Below are 19202 nucleotides of genomic sequence, written 5' to 3' on the forward strand. Positions count from 1 at the left end.
CTGGTATTGGAAACCATTCAAAAGCAGGCTCATGGGAGGGTGAGCGTATGAAGACCAGTAGGAATTAAAAAGGGAAAGAAGAGTTTGTGCTTACTGTTTCTGAACCTTCCATATCACTTTAGAGGCTCCAGGAAGCTGAGCACTTCAGCCGGCAGGCAGCCCAGGCAGCCCAGGACCTCACCCGAGCCGAGGCAGAGATTGAGCTGCTGCAGAACCTTCTGAGGCAGAAAGAAAAGCAAGTAAGTGCCTCTCACTAGTTCGTTCATTTATTCAGCCCCTGCTCTGTGCAGTGTTTATTAAGTGTCTACAACACACAAGGCACTATCCAGGCACTGGGGCTAGAGGGAGATTAACTAAACATGATTCCTGCCCTCAACGACTCCATCGAGAAGAGGATATAGGACATAAACGTCAATATGTGTCAAATAGAATATAATAATATTATAAGAGAGGGGCAAAGTTTTATTTGCTGTTTTAAGGAAGGAATGATCCTACTATTGGGGTGGGGTAGGAAGGAGGACTCAGGGAAAGCTTCCTGGAGGGAGTAGCTTTTGAGCTGGGCCTTGAAGAATGGATAAGAAAGTTCATTGAATAAAGATGGGGGTGAGAAAAAGCTTTCCAGGTTAGGAAAAAAATATGAACAAAGATATCAAAATGGGAAAGTGTATGCATCCTGCAACCTCTTCTTGGCAGAGTTTTTAATTAACATGCCCTCTGAAATCATGAAACTAAGTTATTATGATAGACAACTCAAGGGATTTTGTTGTGCAACTTTATATAAAGCTGTATGATATGTGGGCACAAACAGCAGTCTACTCTAAAAAGACAGCTCACATTCCTGTAGAGTTTTATGGTTAACAAAGGCCTCTTACTTTGGGGTCAAGATAAGCTAGGCTCAGGAAATGCAACCAGGTAGTGAGGAACCTAGGAGTCATAGACTGGTCCGGCATCCTCTCTACTGGATCCTGCTAGAAAGTGAAGATTTCTGCAATAAGGATCAGTTGGTAAAAGTAATTGCTTTGGAGAGAAATTTAATTGGAACTTTGTTTATTTTTGTCTCAACAGTTTCAAATTGAAATGGAGAAAGCAGATACAGGTGCCTTTGGATCAAATTCCCAAATGCTAGAAATTGATAAATTGAATGATATAATGAAAAGACAAAGAGCAGAAATTGAAAGGCTGTGGAGTTTACTTGATCAGACCGGCGCTGGTAAAATATTTTAGTTTGATTCCTCCCCTCATTTACATACAAGTGATTTATTTCTGTTACTCCTTTTCATTTAGATCTTCTTTTTCTAAAATTAAATTGTTTGACTATTTTTACCTTCTTCTGAAAATTCTTTCAATGGTTATTAAACATAAATTTGGTTAATATTGTCCTTAGGTGTAGAGCTTTTGCCAAAGTCCTTTTCTGATGCCTCCTACTAACATGAAGGTGACCCTGAGTTTCTTAAAGGCTTTACTATCAGGATATAAGCCCTGACAGGTCCTATCAAGCTGGAAAGGTTTCTAATATGGACCTGGTGATGGATTATGTGTCTATCATCTAAGTGCTGCCCTGGTGAAAAACAAAGAGGCTTATCACCAGGGGCTAGCCACCAAAGAAAAGATTAATATATTCAGCTATAGCAACACACACTCAACTAAGACATGGAGACATTGTGATCTCTTGGCGGAAAGGGGATACTTAGGCTGATTACATCACAGATCCTTAAAGTATAGCTATAAAAATTGTTTTATTGTTGTTTACTTATTTTCGGTTGTGTCTGACTCTTCATGACCCCTTTTGGAGTTTTCTTGGCAAATATACTGGAGTGGCTTGCCATTTCCTTCTTCAGCTCATTTTACAAATGAAGAAACTGAGGCAAAGAGGGTTAAGAGACTTAACCAGGGTCACACAGCTAGTAAGTGTCTGAGGCTGTATTTGAACTCAGGTTTTCCTGACTCCAGGCCTGACACTGTACTGTGCCAACTAGCTGCACCCAGCTATGAAGATATTGAATAGTAATTTAATACTGAGAAAGTTCAATAAAATAATAACACATTGGTCCTGACATAAAGTACTGATATAAGTATTTGTACCCCAAAACTGACTTCTATAAGATCTAAATGTCACCAGTTATAAAAAAGCCCAATCTAAAATCAGCTTTAAAATATTGCTAAGTTTCATTGCATCTCATAGATTAGTACTTTGCAGATATCTTAAAGAAATGAGCATCATGGTTTTACCCCCACTTCTGAGAGTGTCACAATTCCTTTACAGACAGCAAAGGAGAAATAGAAAGTCTGTTGGATGAAATCACAGAGCTCCGACGTACCCTTTCTCATCAAAATGATTACATTAGCAGCATAGCAGATCCTTTCAGGAGACGAGGATATTGGTACTTTATGCCATCATCATCATCATCAAAAGTATGAAATCTCTTGGGCAGTGGGGCACAATGAGGGGGTGAATCATGACTGTTATATGGGGAAATATGACAGAGTGTATGTCCTCTTCCTAAATATAGTGGTAAATCAGAGGATAACCCTCAGATAGAAGACCAGAAGTTTCTATGCAAAAATATAAATATAGGGTCTTAATATTTTAAAGTCAATGAAAAATAAATGGAAACTTCCCAAAGAAGTTTATTTTTATTAAGACTGAAAATAAAGTTTATTAACATTTTAACAAAGGGCTTTTCTCACAACCCTTTAAAGTAGTATAGTTGTTGTGTTCCTCCCCTTTCATTGATGTAGATTTCATAACTGTGTTTCACTGGGACCCAAAGAAATAAAGTGACTTATCCATAATCACAAAGCTAAAGGGACTTGGACCCAAGTATTTTGATTTCATGTCTAGTTTGTATTTATTTTGGGGTTTGGGTTTTTTTTTTCCTACTGTACCATGCAGATTCAAGAAATATGTAATGCTTGGGGGGGGGGGGATTTTTTTTGAAATATTATTACCTAATTCATTTTCACAGGATATTCCAACTAAAACTTAACCACTGAATTTTTTGATATATTGCGGTCAATCTCAGTCTATGTTTATCAGTAATGATATAATATTAGCTGCAGACTAGCTGTGTGATTTTGGGTAAAACTTCTCTTAAATGAGCCTTATTTCCTCCTTCCATAAAATAGGAGATTGGACCTCTTCAGTTTAGTGTATAAGCTCCTTGAGGGCAAGAACTGTTTTTCATTTTGCCTTTTTTTCCCCAGTGCCTTGGGATTCCCAAATACTTTTTGTATTGAATGGAATTATGTGATCTCTGAAATCTCTTCAAGTTGAAACACTGTTGTGTTCCATATTCTAAGATCCCTCTCACATCTCTGACACTCAATTTTTAAGGTCTCTTCAAGCTGTAATATTCTATAATTTAGGTCATTCAAGTTAGGAAGTACTAAGATTAACCACAGTATTCCTGAAGGTACTGTACTTTATACTTAATTCCTATTAGTCAAATACCAGTACTGTATATTAGTTTCTAATTCTTTCCCTTTGGTGACCATTGGAATTGTATTTTTATGATTCAAGAGCAGCACTTTCTAGACAAGTTTCTAGAAATTAGTGAAAAGAAATGAGTGTCTGGTTTACATAATGTTATGCTATTAACTGTTTTAGGTTTCTAGTCCCAGGTCTCAGAGTACAAAAGACTCTGGTATTGGCTTAAAATACTCATCCTTCACCCCACTTCTAAAGGAATGTGGCCATGGCAAGCAAATTGAAAGAAAAGTTGTTGCATCAGGATGTTGGATTTATTCTCCAGTCAGAAATGGACTGCATAAAATTTATTCAAACAAAGGTCAGTTGAATCACATAAATTCAATTTCTAACCATTGAGAAAAAGAATTTACATCCCTTTAACAAAAATGTGTAAGCAAAGTAACAGCTAGGGTAAATTAAAAAAAAAAAGAAGGAAAGTACCTCCTCTGTGCCAGGCACTGTGCTAAAGTGCTTTACAAATATTATCTCATTTGATCTCCACAACAGCCCTGTGAGGTAGGTGATGTTATTATCCCCATTTTACCGTTGAGGAAACTAAAAAGTGTGTCATTAGGATAGTTTATTTCAGAACCACAAAAGGTGTCTGAAAGATAGTGGAATGTATTGTAAAGACCCTGGACTAGGAATCAGTTTGAGGCTGCATGACCACATCAGGGATATTTTAGAGGAACTTCCACTTGCAGTGTGGGTTGAACAAGATGACTTCTGGGGAACCTTCAAATTCTGAGATTCTGGGATAATGGATTCAAGGCCTGGCACTAATATTTCCTAACTATATGACTTGGCAAGTTATTCATCCATTTTGACTTTCAGTTTCCTTATTTGTGAAGTGGGGATAATAATGTTCACATTACCTCCCTCACAGGGTTCTTGTAAGAGGAGGTACTTAGTAAGTATAGAAGTGCTGTAGAAACTTGAATATTATTGCTAATTTCTTACTGTGTTAAAACTGTGAGTGCTTCATGTGCAGATGTATGAAGGAAGGTATATGGTGACTCATATGTTATAATGGAAGGATGCCAGGAAAAAAGAACGTTCCCCTGATTAGTTGCCATTCCATTTCATGTGATCTTTTCCATCTCTGAATATCTGTTTAATAGGATGTTTGCTTCTGTGTTCAGTGTGAGTGCTGAATTTGTAGTCAGGAAGACCTGGGTTCAAATCCCAATTCAGTCGCTGTTACCCTGGGAAGTCATTAAACTTCTGTCAAGGCTCAGCTTCCTCATGTTTAAATGAAGAGAATAGTAGTAGCTAATATTTAAATAGTGCTTTAAAATTAGCAAAGGGCTTTATAAATATTCTCTCATTGAATCCTTACAACAGCCCTATGAGGCAAGCACTATTATTTTTTACAGAGAAGAAAAGTAAGGTTGAAAGGGGGTAAGTGACCCATGGTCACTTAGCTAATAAGTATCTGAGACAGGGTTTCAGCCCTCAGATCTTCCCAACTCCACACCCACCACTCTGTGCACTGACTATACCACATTGACTTTATTGCCTACAGAATTGTTTTGAAGATCGGCTGAGTTAATGTATGTAAAATGCGTACTACATTAACCTGAAAACACTCTATAAATGCCTGTTCTTATTGTAATCATATTAATCTTGGTGCTGAAGAGGTATACTTAATTGCCTTAATAGATATGTAGCCTCCAGAAAAGGGAATATGATAGTCCTACTTTCCTACTTGTTCAGTCCATGTATGAAGCACTGCGTTCACTTTTATGTTCAGCACCTTAGAAGCATCATTGACAAGTGGAAGCTTATTCAAAGACGTGTAATCAGTATTCTTACAGATGCAGAAATCATCTCATGAGTGTTCAAGGAACTCTGATTGTTTACTCTGAAGAATAGAAAACTTAGAGGGGACATTATTGTGGTCTTCAGTTATTGGAAGGGTGGGCAATCATGAGAGAAAGGGATTAGATTTATTAGATATGGCCCTAGAGAACATTAGAACTACTACCAATGGATGGAAGTTACAAGGAGTCAAATTTTAGTGCAGTATGAGAAAGAATTCCCAAACAATGCACCAATGATGATTAACTGCAGTACCTAGTGGTGTACCGTGGTGAGTTTCCTTTAGGCCTTCAGTTAGAGGCTATGTCACCGCCCATCAGAGATGTTGGAAAAGGGATTTATACCTCAAATTAGGATTGTATTAAATTGACTTTTAAAGGCCCTTCCATCTTCACGATTCTATGACTTAATTTTTTAAACTAGAGAACACAAATGCAATGATGTTGGTTATCTCATTCTATTTCTTTCTGTAAAGGTGAAGGAAATAGAGGAGATAGCAAGGAAGAAAGTGAACTGGATGGTGAAGTGGACCCTTCATTTGTACCTCCTCCTGGGTCTGTTATTTATACTGTATTTCCAGATGGCACACCTGTCCCTCAGGGAATTGTGCTGTATGCTCCTCCTCCTCCTGTACCAACCAATGGCAGGCCATTTGAACCTGGAACAGTTATTTATGGCCCCCCTCCTGCTGGAACGCAAATCGTTTATGGCCCTCCTCCTCCTCACTTTTCTATCCCTCTGATTCCCATGGGAGTCCTTCACTGCAATGTACCTGAACATCATAATTTGGTAAGTCAAAAGGATCGATACAGTACCCACCAGCTTTTCTTAAACTGTGTTCTTTAAAACCTTGGAATTCTACAAAGCAAACCAAGGGCTCCCAGGAAGAAAAAGGGAAAAAAAAACATTATTGAGGCCTGGCACACACAACAAATCCATCACCTTTGCAACACATGTTGCTTTAGTAAAGTATACATGTTCAACTGATGTAGAAAACAAGCAAAGATTGATCTAGAAATAATTATTCATGCACTCAATAATACATGATGCACAATTGGTTGTCAGTCAATTCTGGTAGAGAAAATGTAAGGTAATCAGTTTCCATTTGTATTTTAGATTTTATATAAATATTTTATTAAATTTAATATGCACTTAATTTTAAACAAAAGAACCAGACAATTACATACATTAATAACATTTTAAAATTCCTACATATATGTCCATAACAACTTATCACTCTCCCTTATCCTTCTTCCTTCTCTTTGTTCATTCTTCTCTGTATTTCTGTACATATTTTAAAAAAAGTAATCATAGTAGTGTGTAACCTTCTGATTTTGCTTTCTTTACTAAGCATTACTTCATTAAGTCTTTTCATTTCTTTATATTCCTTATATTTATAGTTTTGATGGTACTGTAGGATTCTATTATGGATATACAGTAGTTTATTCAGTTCTTCCCCTACTGTTGGATGGATATTTGTTTTCAGTTCTTTGCAATTTTAAATAATAGTTACATATATTTAGCAGAAATCTTTATTTTTTTTAAACTGATGACATTTTTAGAATGTATTTCCAATAATGAGATCATTGGTTTAGATTGGTATTTAAAATTCTTGCTATGCTAAGAGATTGACCTCCAAAAAGATTCTGCCAATATGCAACTCCGTCAGCAATGTATAAGTGTGCCTATTTCTCCACAACCATTGAATTTTGTCTACTTTTAGTTACTTTTGCCAATTTGATGGATGTTGAGTGGCACCTCAAAATTGTTTTAATTTGCATTATTCTGATAGGTGAAGGAGAATATTTTTCCAAATGATTATTTGAAATATCTGTATTTCCTCCCTTATAAGTCATCTCGTCATCTCTTGTGGAAATCTCCTGCCCTCCAGAATTGCCACCTATTAAGGTGAAAACTTCCTTTCCTTCTACCTGCTCTCTCATTTTTGCCCTTATTCAGTTAAACCTAACTCTTCCCCAGTCACTGTTCTCTCTCATCTTCTTCTGCTGCACCACTTGGTCACATATAAACTTTTTTCTCACATTCTCCATGGAAAACATGTCATCTTTGGTCACCCTTTTCAGGAAATTTTGTTCTTTTTTTGTGCCTCCAACATAGCAGACCCAAAAGAAAAATCAGCATATTCTTTGCTCCCCATTGCCACTTTTAGACTCTTCCTCTGCCACATCTTTCTTCCTTTAAAGTTCACTCCACCCATTTGTAGCATTCTGTTTAGATCCTCGTTCCTGTTATCTGCTGGCTTCCAACTCATTCTTCTACCTTTTTCTGACATAAAACCTTCTGAACTGACACGTATAAGTAAGGGGACATCACCCTAGTCACCCAGACCCTTGATGAAGTCATCCTTGATCTTTTCCTCTCCTTCACCTCCTACCTTTTCATACCTCAACAAATCTCTCATGCATCTCTCACCCCCAACCCTATCAGCTGAAAAACTTGCCTTACTAAACTCTCAAGTTTCACCATTCACCAACAGCTTCCTCTTCTCCCCTCTTCCTCATCTCACATCACAAAGATATATGTTTTCCTCTACTTTCTCCTCCACACCTATCTCACATATAGAGTTGGCCTTTCTCCTTGCCAAGGCAAACCCCTCTCCATGCACAAGTGATCCCATTCCATCCTATCTTTCTAGCAGATTGCCCCCTCTATCATCCCCACTCTCTCATTTTTCAATCTTTCCCCTTCTAATGCTTCCTTACTGCCTACAAACATGCCCATGTCTCCCCCAATACTCAAAAAACCCTATAATTTCTTACGTTTACTATTTTAAAAATGTATCTCTTCTGTACAATTGAGAGAAAAATATTATTTCCTTTCCTTTTCATTCTTATTATAGTTTATTTTCTTATGCTTAATTCTATGATCCATTTGGAATTTACTGTAGTATATCATATGAAATATCAAATAAATCTATTTTTGCCCTATTGTTAGCCAGTTTTCCTGTTTATTAAATAGTTAATGCCTTCTCCAGTTTTTTGTTGGCTACAGGTTTATCAAACATTAATTTTTGTGTGAATTTTTTTTTCCCTCCAGTACAAGAGAGGTCTAGAAAATGAGGTTTTCGTTTGTCTGCTCTTCCTTTTTATTTTTTAATAAATTAACTTTTGACATTCTAGTTTCTTTCCTTTTTTCTCTAAATTTCATTATGATTTTACCCAGTTTCATAAAGAAAACCATTAGAATTTTTATTGGTATTGCATTAAGTCTGTAAATTAATTTAGGGACTAATTTTATTTTTACTATATTGAATCAATCTATACATGAACATTGAATTTTCCTTTAGTTACTTAAATCTTTTATTCATATCATAATTTTTTTTATTTGGGTCATATATGTCTAGGTGAGTTAAATCCAAAATATATAATAAATATTTTCAAACCAGTGCCCATTATGGTCAATTGAGTAAAACTGGGCAACTTGAAGAAACAAAAAAGCAAAAATATTAATAATGAAGACCAATGATTTAGTTTCTCTTCTTCATTCCTAAATACAGAAGAAATGTGATATTTAATGATAATTTTCTCCAATTTGTATTTACTTCGAGTGATCTTAATGTGTAGAATGATTGTATGACACGTTTTTAAAAGGCAGATCCATGGTTAGGCCAAAATTACAATATATTTTACATAATAGGTGCTGACGAAATAATTGAATTTTACTAAAATATTGAAACAAAACTCGAATTTTTTTATCAGAAATTATGATGAAGAAGGTAAAAGGAAAAAATGAAAACTGTCATGAAACATCTTAGAGTGAGGACTCTTAAATACAACATTGTCCTCAATACTTAGTGACAGGAAAAAAAATTACATCCTTAAAACAAATTGTAATATTAGAAGAGTCACAATAAAATTGATCTGAAGCTATCTCTTTTTAAGCAGCACAGTTACTTCAGCAGCCTTGTTATCTGGTGCTATTGGTTGTAGGCATTTTTAAAAATTAATTTGAAAAGAATCACAGTACAGTAGAAGACAAATATTGCACTAATAATCAAAAGACATGAATTGGAATCCTAGCTCTGCCACTTTAATACATAATTTGTTTGACCGTAGGCAAGTCATTTCTCTCTGCACCTCAGTTTTCCCCCTCTGTAATAAAAAGAGGGGCTTGAACTAAATAATTTCTAAGGTCCCTTCTAAATAGTGGATACTTTCAAGGGTTATTTATATTGACATTTTATTCAAAGTAAAGGGTTCAGCCATAGTATAAAGTTTCAGGATTTCTTGCCCTATCCTTACTAAGGCCAAAGAGATAAAAGACATATGCTCAAAATTTTTCTGGTTTCCTATAATTAAATTTAGGCCTTATAGGAATCAGAGGATTTAGAGCAGAAAGGGAATTTAGAGACCATTTTATCTAATTCTCCCCTTTTACTAAAGTCCAAGGAGGTTAAATGATTTACCCAAGGTATGATCTAGTAAAGCTGGGATTCAGAACGCAGATACTCGAATTCCAAACCCAATGCTGTTTCTGCTACATGTTACCCAACTTTTGAATGGACTGTGTTCTGAAAGCTTGCTTAGAAGTCATTTGTTTGAAACTCAGAAAGTGTTTCCCTGGAAACAGTTATATGCAGTAGTCAGGTGCTCAGACTAGCCCATCCTTGTCAATTTGACCCATAATTTCACTTTGGTAATTCTAGCCACCACTTATATCATTGTTTCTATGAAAACATGGGTTCCAAGTTCTACCTTAGAACTTGGGATGCCGGAAACATCTTCCCTTTCTGCTTCATTGCTGTGCCACCATCTGAAAAAGACCCCACCCCCATCATCACAGTATAATCCCTGCCGACACGTAGCAACAAAGGAATATGGTGTCATTTTTTAACCTTGTGATAGAGAGTGAGTCTGAGATCCTTGCCTGAGATACTTTGGGAAGGAGGTCTTTGGCTAAGGAGCTATGAGGAGAAAGGGAAAATTCACCTACCAGGCCAAAGTGAGACAGGAGTCCCCCATTAGGGCACAACAAAGAGGGAATCCCCCACGACATTGCAACAGACAGAGAATCCCCTTCCCCTGTGGCTACCATTCCAAGGTAAAGGAAGTTACAAATGTGATAATATCTTAGTATTTGTTTATATATTTTAAAAGAGTGGTAACGGTGAGAAAGTACAAAACTATGTCCTCATTAATATTATTCTGTAATTTTTCAATGTCCTATATCTTTTTTCCTTTTGATAAGCATGAGAATGACTACAAATCTAAATTTAGTAATCATTAACAAAAAACTTTGTATCCATATCCCTTTTTGATCATTTTCTTCTACATACTTCCCTGAATTTTGTTGTTTTTAAATACTGTTTGTATGTCCTGACTTTTCTTATTGTGCTCTGCATCACTTTGTATAACTTCTTGTTTTTCTTTGTATTCCTCAAATTTGTCATTTTTGTGGTGGAGCAATAATTCTATTGTATTCATATGCCATGGTTTATTAAACTGTTTCCCAATTATTAGACATAACACATTTGTTTCCACTTTTTTTTTTATTGTAAAGAACTTTAAATATTTTGTACGGGTGTGCCCCATATGTTTCTTTTCCTTTATTTATTTATTTTTTTTTGGCAAGGCAATTGGGATTAAGTGACTTGCCCAGGGTCACACAGCGAGAAAGTGTCAAGTGTCTGGTGTGAGACTTAGGTCCTCCTAACTCTAAGGCCAGTGCTCTGTCCACTGTGCCACCTAGCTGCCCCATCCCATATGTTTCTAACACAATTCCATATAGAATCCTATAATTCTCCTTGTGCCATATATATCTCTAATGCCTTTTGACGGTGATTTTTTTCCTTTCTTGATCTCAGCCTATGATTTATTTCATCACTCCCTCTATAAACTGCGCTGCAATTTACAATCATAGAGAGGAGCCTGAAGCACTGAGAGGTTAAATGACTTGTCCAGGGTCACATAACCAGGAAGAGTCCAGGCAGTACTTAGCACCCAGGTGTTCCTCATTCTAAGGCTGGCCCTCTAACCATTACATCACACTGCCTTTTTTGACATTGACATTTTGATTAAAAAGTAAAAAATTCAGATAATCTACCATCTCTCATCTATACCAGAAGAAACAACCAGATGGTTTGAGTGATTTCTTTTTTTATCAATTTCATTGAATTAACTGGTTTGCTTGCATTATCCTCAGGACAACAAATTGGTCGCCCCCAAATGTAGGTAAGCAGTATCACTAAAATGAGATCTCTTGAAAGGAAGAAAAAACAGGCTCGTGTTGACAAAGAACACTGATTAGAGGCTGAACATAGGTTTTCTGCTGTGTAGACATGTTCAAAACAAAACACTGGATTATGGGCATGAAAAGGAGGAAAAACGCTTTTTTTTTTTTTTTTCATTTGTTTAATTGTTGCATTTTTCTTCGTTTAGGAGAATGAGATTTCTCGGCTGGAAGATATTGTACACCATGTCAAAATTAAGAGACGGGAAGACAAGGCAGCAAGGCAGCAGGCTAAGAGAGAAATGGAAGAGCTTCATCAGAATATTGAAGAACTTTTGCATGAGAGGAAAGACTTAGAAGAAGAAATGGCAGAAATACATAGGAACCTCCAGAAGCACTGCAAACGAAAGTAAGAGCATGTATTTAGAGAGGCAGCATGAGTTGGGAGAGCACTGATCTTCCCAGATGACCTGGGTCCAAGTCCTGGCTCTGCCACATAGAAACTGTAATAGTAAGCGCATCCTTCCCTTTTTTGAGGCTTAGATTCCCTGCTCTACTTGCTTCCCAGAATGGTTATGAGGTTCAAAGGAGATAATGTGTATCAGATGCATGCTTCAAGGGTCCATGATTTCATCATTGTGGGTACTTCCTTTACTGACTTAAATCACAGTCCCCCTGTACCTCAACAGATGACTTTTCATGAATTGCTGTGACTAAAAAAATTCATTGCCTGGTAACCAACCTTCTGGAATTAATGCTCTTCCCAATTAGCCACATTAGTCTTCAGATAATCATTGCTGGACTCATTCTCAAAGCTTTTTCTGCTTTTTATGCCTGGTAGAATCTCCTGCCAGAATTTCTACTCCATTGGGTAGCCTCCATACCACAATATAGCATCATAAAGGATATTTGTTGAGTTTAGCAGGAGTTTATATAAAGTGCTACATACCTTTCAGTTATTAGTACTATGATGAGTAGAAATTGTTTTAGCTAATTAATGGGAAATGCATTTTTGTAATGTCATTTTAAATTCAGATCATTATACGTTTAACTTGTTAAAACTGTGTGTATTCTGTTGCCAATAATCTCCTATTCAAATAGAAATCTCATTTGGTAGTTATCTAGAAGTCATGAGGTCATAGGAAACAATGATTTATTGCTGTGGGAGGGACCTTTAAGATCATCTAGTCTAATTCCCCAATTTTATGCATGATGAAACTGAGGCCCAGAGAAGAGAAGAGATGTGTGTGCTTAAGTTTCAGTGAATATCTAGTAAATAGTAGAGCAGGAATTTGAACTTGGCTGTGGTTCAAAATGCAACGTTGTTGTTGTTGTTGTTTTTTCCCCAATTCCCATGTCCCATCAGTTCTATGAGAGATCCATTTTTTGTCTACAAAACACCCCTGGTTTCCAAGATAAGAACTAATTCAGATGTAACTCAGTTTGCCTCTGTGTCCAACATTCATAATAAGTTCATAAGAAGTTTTATTAATAACTTTTGTTTTAATATCAGTCATTCCTGGATGTATCCCTTCCATCCCCAGAACTTTGACAAAGCCTTCCCTTATAACAAAAAATTAGAAGTTGAGCAAAACCAACTGATACATTGACTGCATGTGACAGTAGGCAGCTTACCATAGTCATAGTTCCCCACCTCTCCAGTGAAATTGGAGGCTTATTGATTTGAAGACCAAAACTGAAATTATAATCATTCAACATTGTTTCCTTTTAAATTGTCCTTGTGATTATATGTAGCATTTTCCTAATTCCATTTACTTCCACTCTGTATCAGTTTGTATTCCTGTTCTCTGAATTCTTCATATTCATCCTTTCTTACAGTGCAGTAATGCTCCACTATATTCATGTGTCACAGTTCATTGAGTCCTTCCCTAGTTGATGGATACCCATTTTGTTTCCAGTTCTTTGCTAAAAGAACACAAAAAATATTGCCATGAAGATTTTATGAGATCTTTCGGTCTGTGACCTTAGGATATATGCTTACCAGTGGAATCTCTCTGGATCAAAAGATAATGAGCAGTTAATGACCTCTCTCATATAATTCCATATGGTTTTCCAGAATGTTTGTACCAATTCACAGCTTGACCAAGAGTGTATTAGTATGTCTGTCTTCCCACATTCTCTTCAACATTTACTATTTAAATTTTTTTATCATCTTTGTCAATTTATGAGATAGAGACAGAACCTCAGGGTTTTTTAATTCGCAATGTTTTTTATTCATGAATTGGAGCAGTTTTTTAAATTCTTCTTTTGAGAGCTGTTCATATCCTTTGACTGTCTTTAAAGAATGGATCTTGGTCTTTGTGTTATTCCCATTATGTCTGGGATATTAGACCTTTATCAGAAATATTTTAGGCATTTTTTTATTTGATAATTCTATCTCAAGTGCATTCATTCTGTTTGTACAAAAGCTTTTCAAATTCATGTAATCCAAATTATCTGTTTTATCTTGTGTGATCATCTCTATTTTCTTTTTGATTAAGAATTCTTCCCCTGCCTACAGTTGTAAAAGAGAGTTTCTTTCTCTTTACCTCATTTTTTTTCCCCGATATCACTTTCTCCATTTAGGTCACATGTCCTAACTTATTGTGGCATATAGTGTAAGATACTGGTTTGGTTTTACCAAACTGTTTCCATTTCCCCAGCAGTTCTTATTGAATAGGGAGTCCTTCCCTAAGTAATTTTTGTGCATAGGTTTATTGAACACTGAGCTATTAGGTTTAGTTGTTTCTAATTCCTGCTTTTCTCATCTGTTCTAATGTCTAATTTTTTTTGCCAGTACTATTTACTTTTGATGGTTACTGATTTATACTTTAATTAATGTCTAGAAGTATTAATTCCCCCTTCATTCCTACTTCTTAAAAATTTTCCTTGAGATGCTAGACCTTCCTAATAAATTTTGCTTTATTTTGTCTGCCTTTTAAAGTAATGATTGTTATAATACTGTCTGTACCTTAATTTAACTTTTATTGTCTTTTATAGCATATTAACGAAGCTCAACCATGAACAGTGACTATCCTTCCAATTATTTGTCTTCATTTATTTTTTTCTTTTGAGGGATTTCATTGAAGGACGTAGTGACAGTCTTGTTACTGAAGTAGGAATACGTGCATCTTCCAAACACCACAACCAAATTGTAGATGAAATTGGGTGCATTGAATCAACTCTTTTGAAACGTCGGGCAGAGCTCAGAGAAGCAGATCGACTCCTAGCTGAGGCTGAAACTGAACTTTCCAACACAAAAGAGAAAGTATGTCTTTGCCTTACTTCTTGTGCAGGATAGCTTAAGCCAGAAAGCTCGTAGCCATTGACTCTAGGGATTTTGAGGATCCCAAAGGTTGATTTGTTTGCATTATTTCTTTTACTATCCTTTAGCTAGGCTACATATGACTAGTAATGGAACTGAAGGCATTTTGGTCCTTCACCTCCTGAATGTTTATGTTCACTATCATTATTATCATTATCATTTTTATGTAAGGCATATATTGTAAGCAATTTGTCAGATGTTGTAAAAAAACTTAACTTTCTAAAGATTTTAAAAATCGCTTAGAAGTCTGACTCTCCATAGTAGAATTATGGACTATGAGCTAAAAGGGAGCTTTGAGACTGTCTAGTCCAAACCCTTCATTTTCACAGACGAAGAAACTGAGATTTAAAGAAGGAAAGGGACTTGTCCTAGGTCACACTCTTGGTGAAGTTATCACCATGTTTCTGCTGTTGAAATTAGCAAAGGCCTACAAGGAAAAATTGGGACAAAGAATTTGTACACTCCTATCAGGGTCTGAAAATGGAAAGCCTGATGTGAATACCTATGTATCCATCAGAAGCTTTGAGCCATCAGTAAAACATACCTGACCTGACTTATCCCAAAATAAATCCTTTTTTGTCATCCGGATTTTCTGGCATTAAAAAATATGTGCTTTTATTAAAAAACAAACTTCTACTTAAGTCTTCCTCAGTATCTCATTAAGGGTATACTAGCATAGTATAAGTTCTAACAAATCTTGCCCAAGCTGGAAAGGCTCTAAGGACCAGAAATGGTACAATGTGCCTATCACACAAAGGGCTAGCCTGAGGATTTAAAAAGACTCATTACAAGAGGGTTGGCCACTGGCTAATGAACTTTTGGCCACAGTAACTTAGGAAATCATCAAATAAAGTATTAAGATGTTGTGATGTTTATTAGTGGGAAAAGTACCCATGATAATGAAATCATGGATTTTAAAAACTATTTTAAGAAGTCACATTAAAAAAAGTCCCTTGCTGCTCCCTCTTCTTGTTGTGCATAGGTTCCTGCCCACTTTGCTTATACTTTATTCTGCCTCTCCTGTGAAAGAATTAAAATATGATCGTTGCTTTTGCTAAATCAGCTTCCTGTTTACCTCCCCACATAGCCAATGAGCAGCAGGGTATAATTGAAAGAACTCCACATATAGAGTCAAAGGGTTTGAGTTCAAATGCTCTATTGACTACTCACTAAGCAAGACACTTCCCTTCTCTGGGGCTCAGTGTAAAATGAGGGTTTGGACTAGGGGATCTTTAAGGGCCTTTCCAGTTGTAACTCCTTCTGAGTTTTAATCTAATTCAGAGTCAATGTATCAATCAGCATTTCTTAAATATAAAGCACTTAGTCTGTGCTTAGCACTGTGCTAAATGTTAGGGATAGATACAAAGAAAGGCAGAAACATAATCTCTACTCCCAAGGAACTTAAGAGGGAGATGATATGAAATTAACTATGTGCATACAAGATATATATAGTATAAATAGAAGGTAATCTTAGATGAAAGGGACTTGAGATGAGTTTTGAAGGAAGTCAAGGAAGCTAAGAGTTAAAGGTGATGAGAAAAAACATTCTAGGCACAGGGAAAGCCAGTTCAAATGCATAGAGGTGGGAGGTGGGGTACTGTGTATGAAAAACATAAGAGGTTGACTTCAATTGGCAAAAGCCAGTTTTACTTGAGCCCTATTCAGTGAAAAGCTTAGCTTTTCTTGTATGTGCTTACAGGACTGTTGAGCTCATTTGTGATACTGCTGCTAATAACCTAAAGTTTAAAAGTTACAAAGGAAGGTAATTATAGTTAACATTGTTAAAGATTCTCACTTCATTGGCTGTAAACATCTTTCATATGTTGGCCCTCTATACCAGACAAGAACCCAATGATGAAACCACTTTTTCATCTATTTATGCATAGGAATAGACAACTGTGGTTTAGTAGAAAACCACTGGATTTAAAGTCAAAAGAATCCTATTTGACATTAATTAGTTGTGGCTTTGAGCAAATCACTTAACATCTCTAGACCTCAATTTCCTCATCCTATACATCACGGAGAATAATAGCCATGATCTCTACCTCCCAGAATCATTGCAAGGATCAAGTGAGATAAACTTTTACTACTATAAGAAGTATTTTTATTAAATGTCTTTTAAAATAAATGTCCTTTAAATAATTTCATAAAATTATGGATCTAAAACTAGAACAAACCTTAGAGGTCATCTAGTCCATCCCTTTCATTTAACAGATGAAGAAACTGAGACTCCTGGAGCTTCAGTGATTTGCCCATGGTGACACCAGTTCTGTTAAGTGTGGCATTTGAGCCCGGGTCCTTCTGTCTTTCACTGAGAAGTATTTAAATTTTCCTTAAAGCAACAAATTTTGGAGGGAGGCAGTGTGGTGATGTGGAAAGCATGCTGGACCTGGAATCGGAGAGCCTGGGTTTAAATCCCAGTTCTGCCACTAGTTACTACCTCTGTGATCTTGATCAAGTCATTTAACTCCTCGAGGCCTCTGTCAAATGAGGAGGTTGAATGAGGTAACCTAAAGTCCTGTTCGGCTCTGATTCTATTGAGTCTAACTAAGTCTCAACTTTCCTACTTACTAATCGTGGGCAAATCATTCACATTCCTGAGCCTCCATTTTTTTCCTCTGTAAAATGGGAGTAGGGACACTAGTACCCTCTCCTCTCAAGATTGATTGTTGTAAGGTTCAAATAAGATAATGTAAAGAAAGCATTTTCTAGCCATAAAAACTGTTTTAGAAACATAAATCATAAAGTGCCTACTATATGCTTGTGCTAGGAACTGAAAGAAATACAAAGATGAACAAGACTCTACCCTTTGCCAGTTATTAGAAGAGAGTCAAAGGGCAGCTAGGTGGCAAAGTGGATAGAATGCCAGGCCTAGAATCAGGAAGACTCGTCTTCCTGAGTTAAAAATCTGGCCTTAGATACTTAGTAGCTGTATGACCCTGGGCAAGTCACTTAAACCTATTTGCCTCAGCTTCCTCATCTGTAAAATGAGCTGGAGAAGGAAATGACAAACTAGTCCAGTATCTTTGCCAAGACAACCCCAAATGGGGTCACAAAGAATCAGAACTGAACAAAAAGAAGTCCAACACTCGAGCACACAAACACACACACACACACACACACACCATCTATTAAGCAAAGAAGAAAGGATCTTGTTTACCTTGTTTAACAATAGCTCATATTTATATAATACTCTATAGTTTGCAGAACACTTTGCTCAGAATCCTGTGAAAAAAGTTACCTTGATTTACTTTGAAAGATCCATTAGTTAATTGTCGTGCCAGTCTTCTTTTGTAACGTGGGTTTTCCTCACTGGGAGAACCACTGAAATCATATGTCAAGTATGACATAAAAGGCACCTTCTGCCATGATGCAGCTCAGAACTGCTCTTCATCTTAGTGTCCTCTTTCACAAATGACTCTGGCTAATACAATTCTTCACTGAGTGGGTGACCCCCTGCCGATGAGCCAGCCTGAACCCATACCTTAAAGCTTTTGCAGCTTGGTAGTAGGACATGCCAAGATGTGCATTCTATCAGCCTTGCCTGTGAATACCCTGGCTGATCACCTTACCATAAGGAGGCATTGCAGGAGAAGGGCTTTATTATAAAGTGGGTAGAGTGCTCGAATCATCGTTTTCACCATTTTACAGGTGAAGTGGCTTGCACATAGTCACACAGCTACCAAATGACAGAGCGAGACTCACAATCTCTTGCTTTCCTTGCTATTTCTACTCTTTAAGTGTGCCCCTGGTTATTAACGTAGCATCCATGGTTCAGCAAAACTACACTCAGAGGAAGTTGGGTAATCATTTCTGTGCCACTTAACTGGCTTGTTTTAATGACAGTTTCTTTTCTAGACCAAAGATACTATTCAGAGGTACAGTGAGGTCAAGAAGCACTTGTCACGGGCAGAGCTGGATGCACAAGAGTTAGAGCACAGAGCCCAGGAGACAGCTGTCAAGCTAGTAAAAGCAGATCAGCAGCTAAGGTACTTTTGAATCAGTACAGCAAATACTTATGGGGTTAAATAAATGAAAGCGATTTGGTTCCAGGCAATATCATACTGTAGGATAGATCAAATAATACTATGGTATACTTTCAAAAAAAAAGACAAAATTCAACTGAACAAATATTTGTTAACACTTGAATATATTTTAAGTACTTATTATTTGCTAGGCCCTGAAGGGATATAAAAACAATGAAGTCCTGCCTCCAAATTAATAGATATTAATGTATTCTAGATCCCTTCAGGTTGATAGAAGGGACTTCAGGCAGAACATGCCCGAACAGCAAGAAATCTTGAAAGAAATCAACCAAGTCATGGTTACAAGAGACCCTGACTTCTGCTCTTTAAGTCATAAAATAGAAAAATTGATTGAAGGGTGAGTAAATCAGTA

The 19202-nt window shown here is 36.6% G+C and overlaps 1 protein-coding gene across 7 annotated transcripts in view; it reads left to right on the top strand.

Moving 5' to 3' along the window:
• The window catches only part of LOC114046958 (centriolin-like), a 94212-nt gene that overhangs the window by 44743 nt on the left and 30267 nt on the right, over positions 1-19202 (top strand). For 5 of the 7 annotated variants that reach the window (XM_027867613.1, XM_027867612.1, XM_027867607.1 and 2 more), the window contains exons 20-28: positions 123-239; positions 1066-1210; positions 2264-2412; positions 3608-3788; positions 5766-6079; positions 11689-11888; positions 14555-14747; positions 18663-18793; positions 19047-19187. In XM_027867613.1, coding sequence (XP_027723414.1) covers positions 123-239; positions 1066-1210; positions 2264-2412; positions 3608-3788; positions 5766-6079; positions 11689-11888; positions 14555-14747; positions 18663-18793; positions 19047-19187 — 1571 coding nt within the window. The remainder of the gene's footprint in view (positions 1-122; positions 240-1065; positions 1211-2263; positions 2413-3607; positions 3789-5765; positions 6080-11688; positions 11889-14554; positions 14748-18662; positions 18794-19046; positions 19188-19202) is intronic. The other 2 variants (XM_027867608.1, XM_027867611.1) reach the window with 2 other exon arrangements.

This window comes from Vombatus ursinus, unplaced genomic scaffold (genome assembly GCF_900497805.2).
Source record: "Vombatus ursinus unplaced genomic scaffold, bare-nosed wombat genome assembly UNPS02014786.1, whole genome shotgun sequence".
In the NCBI taxonomy this organism is placed as follows: domain Eukaryota; kingdom Metazoa; phylum Chordata; class Mammalia; order Diprotodontia; family Vombatidae; genus Vombatus; species Vombatus ursinus.